At 45.2% G+C, this 11312-nt stretch overlaps 2 protein-coding genes across 2 annotated transcripts; one reads left to right on the top strand and one right to left on the bottom strand.

Annotated features, from left to right (window-relative positions):
- The first annotated feature begins 246 nt into the window (after positions 1-246).
- On the top strand, positions 247-5597 carry nom1 (nucleolar protein with MIF4G domain 1). The gene is given in 12 exon segments (XM_057013213.1): positions 247-1152; positions 1233-1345; positions 1928-2123; positions 2267-2590; positions 2671-2781; positions 3050-3086; positions 3089-3219; positions 3431-3552; positions 3670-3802; positions 4743-4874; positions 4947-5056; positions 5284-5597. Coding segments are annotated over 12 exon segments (2481 nt in total). The 3' UTR covers positions 5450-5597.
- A 1208-nt stretch (positions 5598-6805) lies between these two features.
- Positions 6806-8784, bottom strand: mnx1 (motor neuron and pancreas homeobox 1). Its single transcript, XM_057013216.1, has 3 exons — positions 8166-8784; positions 7562-7722; positions 6806-7328 (listed from the first exon to the last, which is right to left on the bottom strand). Exons 1-3 carry the CDS (start codon positions 8659-8661, stop codon positions 7041-7043), a joined length of 945 nt encoding a protein of 314 aa, XP_056869196.1. The 5' UTR covers positions 8662-8784; the 3' UTR covers positions 6806-7040.
- Between the last annotated feature and the right edge of the window lie 2528 nt (positions 8785-11312).

The raw sequence follows: 11312 nt of genomic DNA, 5'->3' as shown, positions 1-11312 counted from the left end.
CTCAAGAGGGCTGGCCACGCCCACAAACAAGTGACGTCATCGGGCCGCGCCAGGCGCCCTGGAAGTGAACAGTCACGTGGTCCTCATGGAGCTACATGTGCAATGCTAACGTCCAAATGTTTTTCTGTGAAGTCTTCTGGTTAATTACTTTTGCCGATTGTTTTAAACCCCGTGGAGGATAATTATGTCCGCTTGTTAGCTAAGGTGAAGCATTTTAACGAGGAGGACACTCGAAATAACTGAAGGATGAAGGGGAAAATCAAGCAGAAGAGCAAAAAGCCAAAGGGGAATGAAGTGCTACAGAAGTATATGGTAGCAGTGGGTGAATTTATCAAAAGCGAAGCTGGTGCTGAGGATGGAGAGCACGACCGTGGCTTGCGATTTGTAAAAAAGAAAAGCAGAAAAGAGCTGCGCAAAGAAAAGCGCAAAATGAAAAAAGCCAAAATGAAAAGCCACTATGAGGGTAAAAAGTCCACAAGTTCACCCGAGCAGGTTGGGGGGAAATCATCATCGTCACCGGCTGATAAACGACAGCCAAAGAAGAAGAAAACAGAGGAGACAAAGAAAGATTTGTCCCAAATGCAGTCAAGTAAGTCCAGAGAGGATCCTGGGAATGAATCAAACTCAAAATCCTCCACGAAAACCTCAACCAAGAAAGTAAATAGGCTTCAAGAGTCAAGAAAAAGGGCCCTGTTGGAAGCAAATGAAGACGAGGACAGGGAAATAAAGAGATTAGAGCGCTGCCTGGGGTTTAACAAGAGAAAAAACAAGAAAAACCTCCCACAGTCGTTCATGGCGGATGGACTGGACTACATCTTGGGGATGCTGGACTCCGGCGGGTCTGCTGCAGCCGTGTACGATGGTGATGAGGACATGGACACGGCCAAGGAGAAATTTCAGAAGCTTGGCGAGGATGAATCTCAGCTGTCAGGCGATGAGGACAATAGTGATGATGATGATGATGAGATGTCTGGTGATGAAGGTTCGCTTGAGGAAAATGACTTGGAGGAGGAAGGTGATGAGGATGAACTGGATGAGGAGGAAGGAGCAGAAATGGAGGATGAAGCGCCTGAGGACAATGCTGCTACTTCTGATGATGGAAGTGAGGTGGACGAAGAAGATGCTAATGCTACTGATAGCAAGTCGGACACTGTAGGTTCAGAAATACTCCATTATTGTTGTGGCTGCTCCGTCTTATTGTCAGCTCACCAGTGTGACCTTCCCTCGTGCAGGTGGCTTCTGGAGCAGGTAAATACATCCCCCCTCACCTGCGAACCAATGAAGACGGCAAGCGGAAAGCTGCGCTTCAGAGGCTAAAGAGGAACGTTAAAGGCCTGGTGAACAGGTCAGTCTACACAAATAAGCACATCTTTCTCTCATTATCTGTAAAGCAACATGAACCAGTTTCTGTCCGCCCTACCTTCTCAGGTACGAAGACTTTATATGATAAATAGCATTCGGGAAAGTGAGCAAACGTTATCATTATCATACATAATAATGTTTGCTCGACTTTTGAAATTGTGAACACCATTTTGTCTTAGAGAGCAGTCTTTGCTACAGTCAAAATAAAATGCTTTTTACTGTACTTACCACTTTAAACATCGGTTTTGCTGTGCATTCCTACAGTGTGGGCTGGAACTACATGTGGGGGCTTTTTTAGAAGAGTCAATTTTGTTCCCGACAATCTCAATAGGATCCCTGAGATCTCTACAAGTGTGATGAGGGTCAAGGGAAGGTGTTTGTGCAATTCTCATTAAAGCCGCTAGATGTCGCCAAATCTTGACCCTTAAAGAGCTCAGTCGGAATTTTGTGGATTATTCTTAGTAAAAAGGGATAATTTTTGAGCTCATGTCCCGTTAATTCACCTTACAGACATATGTTTGCCTTACAGTTTTAATTAAAGTAACTTCATCTTGTTTTTTATCAGGCTGAGTGAGCCAAATATGGCCTACGTCAGCGGTCAGCTGGAGGAGCTGTACATGAGCACCAGCAGGAAGGACATGAATGACACCCTGACGGAGGTGCTGCTGGCAGCCTGCGTCACCCCGGCACTGATGCCTGACCGACTGCTGACGGAACACATCCTCCTCGTCAGCATCCTGCATTACAGTGTCGGGTTAGAGGTAAACGCACAACCTTCCTTTCTTGATGTTATCCGTAAAATCATACCTCAGCAGCTTTTACGTTGGTGGTTTTTACTGCAAATCTTAAACCTTTTTATAATACGAATGGTCTCCGTTTGGACTCTTCTTTCCTTTGTTTCAAGGTGGGGGCCAGTTTTCTCGAGACGGTTGTGAGAAAGTTTGATGAAGTCTACAAAAACCCAAGCGAGGGCAAGGAGTGTGACAACCTGCTCGCCATCATCGGCCACCTGTACAACTTCCAAGTGGTCCATTCGCTCCTCATTTTTGACATCCTAAAACTGCTGGTCAAAGGTTTTGCAGAGAAGGATGTGGAACTGGTCCTGTTCATGCTGAGGAACGTTGGCTTCGCCCTGAGGAAAGACGACGCTCTTGCTCTCAAAGAGCTCATCTCTGAAGGCCAGCGCAAGGCCGGAGAGATGGGCTCCAAGTTTCAGGATCAGACCAGAGTAGGAGAAACGGCGTTCTTCACTCAGGACAAATGCTAATGGCTTGAATCAGCGATGAGCTAACGTGCTTGTGTCCTCAGGTGCGTTTCATGCTGGAGACCATGCTGGCTTTGAAGAACAATGACATGCGGAAGATTCCAGGCTACAACCCCGAGCCTGTGGAGAGACTGCGGAAGCTGCAGAGGAGTCTGGTGGGTGTTTTCTTACACAGAACAATCAGCTGGCCAAGCTGTATTTAAAAGATGATCTTAATGTGTGACTTGTGAGCAGCTCTTCTCCATGCCGTGTGTGTTGTCCCGACAGCTACCGCCAGATGGCGCCAGAGCACCACCGGCTTAATGCCGCTGCTGTTAGTTATTTTCACGATAAATTTTTCTTCTGTCTTTTAAATCCTGTAGTTTCAGCTGATTTTCCTCCTCTGAGCACTCCTGTTTAACTCGGCGTTAATATGATTCTCAGACCAGTCAGGCGGCCGGAGGCAGCGACATGAAACTGAGGGTTCTCTGGACAATCTCTTGGCTGCGGAGCAAGTTGGCCGCTGGTGGATCGTCGGCTCCTCGTGGAGCGGAGCGCCCATGATCGATGAAGACGGGAAGATGAACTCCAAACAGAGCAGCGTGGAAGGCCAGGTAACACTGTCAGTGCGTTGGGATTAGGATTTTTGTTTATCCATAATGATTACAAATAGGAACATTTTAATTTGCTTCAACCTTAAAAAGATCTGAATCACAGTTCCAGCCACTTGAAAAATGCTGCATTTTTTTGTTTGTCAGCGATGGCGAAGAGAAAAATAAATTCTGAAATTCCTTTAAGTCCTCTTTTTGGTGGTTTTTGTCTCAGTTTAGTGCCAAAGTCCTGAAACTGGCCCGGAAGCAGCGGATGAACACTGAGGTCAGGAGGAACATTTTCTGCGTGATCATGACCAGTGAGGATTATCTGGATGCCTTTGAGAAGCTGATCAGGTTTGTCATCAAACTCATCTGCACTTTGGTTCCGGAAGAAGCGACACGCCGAGTGGCGTCTCTGACAGGAGCGCTGCCGGGCCGCTTCCTAAAACCTTCCGTCGGCTCTCTGTGCAGGATGGGCCTGAAGGACAAGCAGGAGAGGGAGATAGTTCATGTTCTGATGGACTGCTGCCTTCAGGAGAAAAGCTTCAACGCCTTCTACGCCGTGCTGGCCGAGAAGTTCTGCTCCTACGACCGACGCTTCCAGGTCACGAGAAAACCACAAATACAAACCTGCATCACTCCGGTTTGATTTCATGGGTGTTAAACAGTTAATAGCTTTCGTTTAAGATGACGTCCCGGCTTTTATTTTGATACTGGACTCGCACTTAATGTTCACGTTTATATTTACTTAATGACATTTCCTCTGCTGACTGGACATAAAACGTTAGCATTACACATCCAAATTATACAATAATAATAAAATGAGGTCACATTTATGTACATTCTATGAAATAGAACATTTTGCCACATGCTGCTGAAGGTCTGCTGATCAGAGCTAGCTTTGATTATTAGAATTACGGCTCTCAAAGTGGATAAAGGCTTTTGAATTCATCTAAAAACTTTATAATGCAATTAACACTTGGAGAATGTGTCACACCGACTTTGTCTTGGATAGAGGTGCACTAAAAACAAGGAGAAACCTCTGGTCCTGGTGGTGCAGGAGGAACCATTAACAGGAGTCCTGTGTGTGTGTGTGTGTGTGTGTGTGTGTGTGTGTGTGTGTGTGTGTGTGTGTGTGTGTGTGTGTGTGTGTGTTTCATGGATTTTTAACTGGCTAAACAGAAATATATGCCTTTAGTTTTTCCACCTTTATACTCTCACAATAATTCACAGTGAAAATAGACATTTTGAACAGCACTTTGGCTTCCTGTATATTAAACTGATTAAACTCTTAGTTATATATATTAGTTATATATTCTGCATGCATGTGTTCTATAGTTTTAACTACATTTAGCTCCCTCAGTATTCATCCATCGGTGTTGCTGACTGAGGGTGTTTGTGGGTGATCGTACTCAGACGACGGTGGTGATGCTGCTCTTCCTCCTACTGTTCCACTGGTTTTTCTCCCATAACTGAGGAGTCCATTTTTCTCATGATCATTTATTGCCTTATTTTGTTTAATCTTCACCCCCCCATCTTTCCAGATGACCTTCCAGTTCAGCCTGTGGGACAAGTTCAAGGAGCTGTCCAACCTTCCCAGCAGCACCTTCAACAACCTGTCCCAGCTGGTTGCCTGCTTCCTCCAGAGGAAGTGCCTCTCTCTTTCCATCCTCAAAGTAGGTGGCTTCCATTCGTGAGGCTGTTGGATTTAACTACTATAAGGATCAAAAATGCGATTTGTTGTTTAGGTCATAGAGTTTGGGGAGCTAGATAAGCCCACGGTGCGCTTCCTGCGTCAGGTGTTGACTAAACTGCTGAAGGAATGTGATCCTGAGGACATCGCCAGCATATTTGGGAGGTGACTGACACAAATGTGCATTTTTATTGGTTTGCTCGTTAGATTTTGGGTGGTTTTGTACCATCACAGCAGTAATTAGCCCCCAATGCTAACATGAGCATGCTAATATAAGGAAATTTACCATGCAGATGGATTCTAGATTTATTTTAATACCATTAAGATTTAAAGTAGTTATTTTGGCCATTAATTTAGTAAAGGTTTTACCTTTTTGAATCCTCCTCTTTTAGGATTTCTGGAATTCCCAAGCTCGGGATGCTGCGGGAGGGATTGAAGCTCTTCATCAGTCACTTCCTGCTGAAGAGCGCTCAGTCGCAGGGATCAGCCGAGCTGTCGGAGCGCGCTCAGGTCGCCACCAAAGCCCTGGAGGCCAGAGCGGCCAAACTCAAACTGTAGAGCAACACTCGGCCGACGGGCCGAAGATTATTAAAAATGCGCTTTTGACAGTGTTTGTACATAATTTTAATGTAAAATACTCAAGACCCTTGTTGTTAGTGTAATGCAGTAAAGATAATTCTGTAATAAATCCCAGTCAAACCAGTAATGTGTGTGTTCCACCTGTCTACAGTTGTGTAATCATCACCAACAAAGGTCTAAAAAAGTGCAAGCATTCAGATTAGATGGACAAAAATGTCCTTTTCCATCTGCTTGTATTGAGCCTCCAGTATTTGCTATTTTTGTGGCGATTTGTAGCTGGATTTTTTTTTCTTTCTGTCAAAAATAAGATACTTTTGAGTTAACTGCTGTTTTTTTCCCCCAGGAATTTATGACCTTTTGATCATTATCTGCATCCACAATCCCCAATGGACCAGCTCCCGACTCGGGGTTGGACACGTCCTGCGTCTCCATCCAGTGTCCACTCTGGCCATTGTGCAGCTGCATCCGATCTGGGCTTTATTGAGTCTATTTACACCATTACAACATCACAATGAAGCCTTTCACTGCCCTGAAGTCCAGCTGATTAGAGAATATTTGATGTTTGCATGCGCGAGGAGAGCAGTGGTGGGCTGACCTTTGAGTCCACACCTGTACCTGTCAGCTCAGTCCCTCTCTTCCCTTGAGTTTATTAATTTTCTGGATTGAGTATATTTGTAGACGGCGGGAGTTGAGCCTCACCTGCAGGTGTACTCGGGCTGGGCTCGACCCCTGCATGAACTTTGATTTCGCCTCTAACTCTAAAGCAAACAGCCGAGATAACCAGCAGATCCCTCGGTAATCCTTTTACAAACGGCGCGTAATCAGCACCGAGGAGTCGCTTCAGACCGTTTCCTGTGGCCCCCGACGCGTGCGAGAGTGTCCGACTGGATCCAAATCTGCTTCAAACGCAGCGGAAGTGACGGCGGCTCCGCTCCCGTGTCGCTCAGGGCCCCTCGCCGCTGCGGGCCCATTGCCGGTGTGGTGTGAGATGTCTCCTCCGTCCGCCTGGCCGCCTCCGTGTTTGCTCTCACCTCGCGTTTGCACAGATCCGACACTGTTATTACCGCTGATTCCCATGACCCGACCTGTCAGAGCGCGCAGGAAAACCCCGACCTCTGCAGCCGAGAGGGCCACAAATCACAGACGCCTGCGCCTTCGTCACTTTATATATAAAAAAACCATTTTATTTCACACGGTTTTGCACCGAGATCGACGCTAAACAAGAAGTTAGCATGCACTGGTATATGCCCATTTTATAAATACACGATAGAAAAATAAACGTGGCATATTTGCAGCTAAAGAACATCACAAATGAGGCTTGAACAAGGGAAATGTTTCAGTTTTTTTTTTAAATGAAGCATGCATTAAGTCACAGTTTACGACCGAGTGTTGGATAATGTTAGAAAAACATAAATGTCCTGCGTCTCTGACACCCGCACAGACCAGATTTTATTCTTTTCATGAGCGCAGAGGTCGGTTAAATGCTCAGTAACTCCGTGGAGGTGATTCAGAGGTGGGACTGGCATGCAGGTGTGTCTGGAGGACGCGGTGAGTGGAGGGGGAGCGCGCCTCAGGGCTGCGGGCTGACGTCGCTCGTGTGATTCCTCTCGTCGTCCGAGGAGCATTCTGACGAGTTGTACAGGAAGCTGTCGCCTTCGTCGTCGTCGCTGTCCCGAAAGTCTCTTATTCTGCCGTTTTTGGCGTCTGTCTTGCTGTTATAGTCCGACTGTTCGAGTCCGTCTGCCTTCTCCTGGCCGCCTTTGCTGCCTTTCTGCTTCTCGGCCTCCTGGGCGGCCTGCTCTTTGGCCTTCTTACTCCTCTTCCACTTCATGCGTCTGTTCTGGAACCAGATTTTAACCTAAATAATACAAATAAATAAGACTGATTACTATAAACTCCCACAGATAGGTGTTGCTTGCGTAACCGTCTGCGTAAATATTGCGCAGCCGTTATCAGACGGAATAAAAACACTACTAATCATTTAAAAAGGTCATTATTTGACTAAATGGCTGCAACCCGCAAAAATCAGGATTTCGAAATATATTTATGACGCACGAAGGCATAAAAAAAGGACATATTGTTGTATTTTACCTGCGTTTCTGTCAGCATGAGGGACGTCGCCACTTCGAAGCGCTTGGGTCGTGAGAGGTACTTGTTCAGCTTGAACTGATGCTCCAACTCCAGCAGCTGCTGGCTCGTGAAGGCAGTTCTTGGCCTCCTGCACTTGCCGAGCAGGTTGGACTGCGCCTGGGCTGCAGACACAACAGGGATGAAAACATAAACCCCACGCCCTTCAAAATCAGACTTTAATCATTCCTATTTTTTGCTCTCTGATTAAGGCGACAGCGCGCGTATGGATATTTCCAGAGCGGAACTATTTGCAGCAAATCTGTTAAAACGAACCGAGACAAAAAAAGGCTGTATCTGGTGAGCAAATAGCATGTAGACTGTGGGTTTCACACACCTCTGCAACTTTCCCTCTGTCCATTATCTGTCCATTTTAGTCTCTCTTACAAAAAACGTCACTCTGTGATGGCCCCTTCACGCATATGATCATAAATGAGGACTGCTCATGCGTTCATTCAACATTTAAAAGTGCTTAAACTTCAATAATAAACTCAACATTTAAATGAAATAGCGTCTACGTTTAAATTAAATAGCCTCTAATTCCCTTCTTCCCTGGTGGAGCTCTTACAGTTAAAGTCAGACATCTTTGGTAGCATCATCCCGGCCGTGGACACCCGGAGCCAGTGGTCCAGTTGGAAGGTGCTGGCTGACAGTTTGATGGGGTCGCTGCTGTGGTGCTGGTGGGAGCCGTGCGGGTAGGAGTAGGACAGCGCTGGGTGTTGGCCTGTGATGGCAGCTGCGGAGTAGGTGTACATGGGATGGCCGTAAAGAGCCTGTGCGGGGATGGCTGCGGTGCTCTGCGGATGTAATCCAACCATGCTGTGCGGGCTGTTGAGGAAACCCGGTTTGGGAATCAAGCCGCAGGTGGAGATCCTCGGCGGAGACGGCGTCTCGGTGCGTAAAGAGTCGACGCCCGTCGTGAGCTCCGGAGCCGCAACACTTCCAGACGTCGGGATGGAAGAGGAGGAGGACAGGGAAGTGACCAGCGCCAGCGGGGCGGTCTGGACCTTGGGGGTATCGACTGCTAACAGCGCGTCAATGCGAAAGTTTTTGGATTTCTCCATTTGGATGACCGGTGCGCGCCCTTTGTCGCCTCTGCTGCCGCCAGCGATGGAGAAGTCAGTGTTGTTTTCCCACCTCTCTAAAGTTATGATGTGGTCCGGAGTGTGAGAGAGGAGCTCCGTGTCACACTTAATCCCTGTTAGAAGGAGGGGATTGGTGTAGCCGCGGGGCTGGGGGCCGTCCTGCGCGTCACGGAGGCAGCGTCGCCTCTCTGCATAATCACGGCAAAGCATGCGCGCTGCCTCTATAAAGCCCAACATTTAAAATCAAAGTTGGTTTTTAAATGATCGATAAAGTCCCTAATATAAAAGTAATGTTAGATTTGAGATATTCTTGAATATACACCCGTTTCCTGTAAACATCAATAAATTGGAGTTCAGCCCATCTAATTTATGTGACTATAATTTAACGAAGGAAATGTTAAGATATTCTGATAAACACATAGTTCTACAAAGAAAATCTACAAATTATTACATTTTAGGTATTAGAGGTAATCGGGGGCTCTTGGTATGAATTAAAGATTCTTTTCTGAGTAGATAATTCCTAAACGAAACTGTAAATATACAAAAGCCTGGATAAAGTAGATTCATATTAGTAAAATAATTGGGAAAAATGTTTTGCTAATGTTTGGACAGGAGAGGACAAGAGTAAAATTGGTGTTTCTACACAAAAATAGAGATGTTAAGAAATATATCTAAAAATTGTCCGAAAATGCACGAACGAACCTGTGCGCAAAAGTAAACCCCTGGAGCCCAATCCCCCCGCCAGGCCAACGGGAAATTGAAGTAAAAGCCGCCCTTCTGGCGTCTGTCCGTCCCCAGAGGTGACAGACGGGGCCTGATCCGTGATGAACGCAGGGGAAACATTTCAAAACAGGAATAATTAAACATTGCATCCAATACAAACTAAAATGTGTATTTACTTAAAAAATATATTTAAATAAGTCTGAATTTAGGCACTTTTCATGCGCAACGAGCTGCAAAAAAGTGCACACGAAAGCCCCAAACCTGTGATGAGGAGAGAGATCAAACTAATAGGTTGGAGGCTCCGGGTGACTTCGGTCTAATAAGCCACTTAAAGTTAATGGAAGAGGAGGTCAAAATGAGAATTATTGACACCCAGTTGCCCTTAACCTGTCTACCAATAAAGCTGATTAGTTTTTGTCGATTCATCAACTAAGCGCGCTCCGGGGACGTTTATTTGCTCGGGGGAAATCAACAAGTCAGCGGGTAGTTTCCACGTAAAGGATCGCTCTTTAATCGTGGCCCTTGATGATCATGACCAATTACAGAATGATAAGAGGGAGATTGATGCTGGTGGGACATGGACCTGCATGGAAACGTGGGAGAACGGGGGGGAAGACGGGAGCGGGCCGGTGTTTGTGTTGCGGGAGACGCGTCAACATGACGCGGGGGGCTCTCGCCCTTGTCTTAAATGAACATTACCTTCACAAGAATGTATTTATAGCAACTGTTAATGCGCCGTAATGACAAATACGTTGATTCGCCGCCTCCCTTGGCTCGGTGCTGTTGTTGTGGGGGGCTCAATAAACACTTTCACCTCTGGACATTTACCAGAAACGTCTTGTTTTGCAGACGCGCCGTCGACGCGCTTGTTATCGGCCTCCCGCATGATGATGACACGGAGCCGGAGTCCCGTTCGAGCTGCGCCTTCCGCCGGTTTAATTTCATTAAGGTGTCCCGCATGAATATTTCTATTAAAGCAGCGGTGAAATATGGAGCCATTTAGTATTGGCCTTCACCGATCACCCAGATTTATCGCCCCTTTTCATCACAGCTATTGGAGAGAAAATTAATAAGGCGCCTCAGATGGACCCGGACCCCAGAACCCGGTCTTTCCTGAAAGCTGTTAATTTGCTCCGTAATTACATTCACAATTATCTAAAATACAAATCAAAGTGACAAATCGGAATAGTTTAAATATTAATTACCTTCCGGAAAAGGTATGAAAACACAATTTAAAGCGACCTACGCTATTTTTAGCCCATAAACGCGTTTGGGCAGATTTGCAATCCTTTTTTTTCAACGGAGATTTTTAAGACCAATTTAGGTGATAGAAAAATGATGTTTTTTCATTTTAAAAATTAATTTGAGTTTATTGAAACAGCGCTCCGACTATAAATGAGATTTCACCTTTCTTTCTAAGTGTTTCAGATTAGCCATAAATGTGGATGTAGAATACTTAGAATATATAAAATAATATAACTTTACTGATAAAACCATTTATCTACTGGTGATCATGTATAAAAAGCCCTTTTCGTTCAACCAATAAAACCCCTTTGATATCAAACAGAACTTTGTTTAGTAATAACTAACATTCACACGGATACTTTAGCACATTATAATAAATGAATGAATACTTTTGAGCACTTGTTTAATATTAAAAATAAACTTGACAGTTTATAAAATCTCATAACAAAATAACGCAATTCATACACTTGACGTGTTTGTTAAATATGACATGATACAGGACGGATAAATATTAAAAGGTTTCTCCTTTAAGTAGCTTAGCTTTATTCAATCATATAATTGAAAGTGTCGAAAGGCATCATTTTCTTATTTTTGTGTAAAGGTTATAAAATTTAAAAGAGTTTTTGATACGGTGGAGAGAGAAATTGCTGCTGTTATTGCTC

The sequence above is a fragment of the Takifugu flavidus genome, chromosome 17 (assembly GCF_003711565.1).
Source record: "Takifugu flavidus isolate HTHZ2018 chromosome 17, ASM371156v2, whole genome shotgun sequence".
NCBI lineage: Eukaryota > Metazoa > Chordata > Actinopteri > Tetraodontiformes > Tetraodontidae > Takifugu > Takifugu flavidus.
This window is presented reverse-complemented; position numbering and strand designations above follow the sequence as displayed.

Excerpts from the sequence above, each read along its gene's own strand:
- mnx1 (XM_057013216.1), bottom strand. The coding sequence starts at position 8,661 with ATGGAGAAATCCAAAAACTTTCGCATTGACGCGCTGTTAGCAGTCGAT. Across the intron at positions 7,723-8,165 it reads AAAGATGTCTGACTTTAACT|CCCAGGCGCAGTCCAACCTG; the intron begins GTAAGAGCTCCA and ends TTGTGTCTGCAG. Across the intron at positions 7,329-7,561 it reads TCATGCTGACAGAAACGCAG|GTTAAAATCTGGTTCCAGAA; the intron begins GTAAAATACAAC and ends TGTATTATTTAG.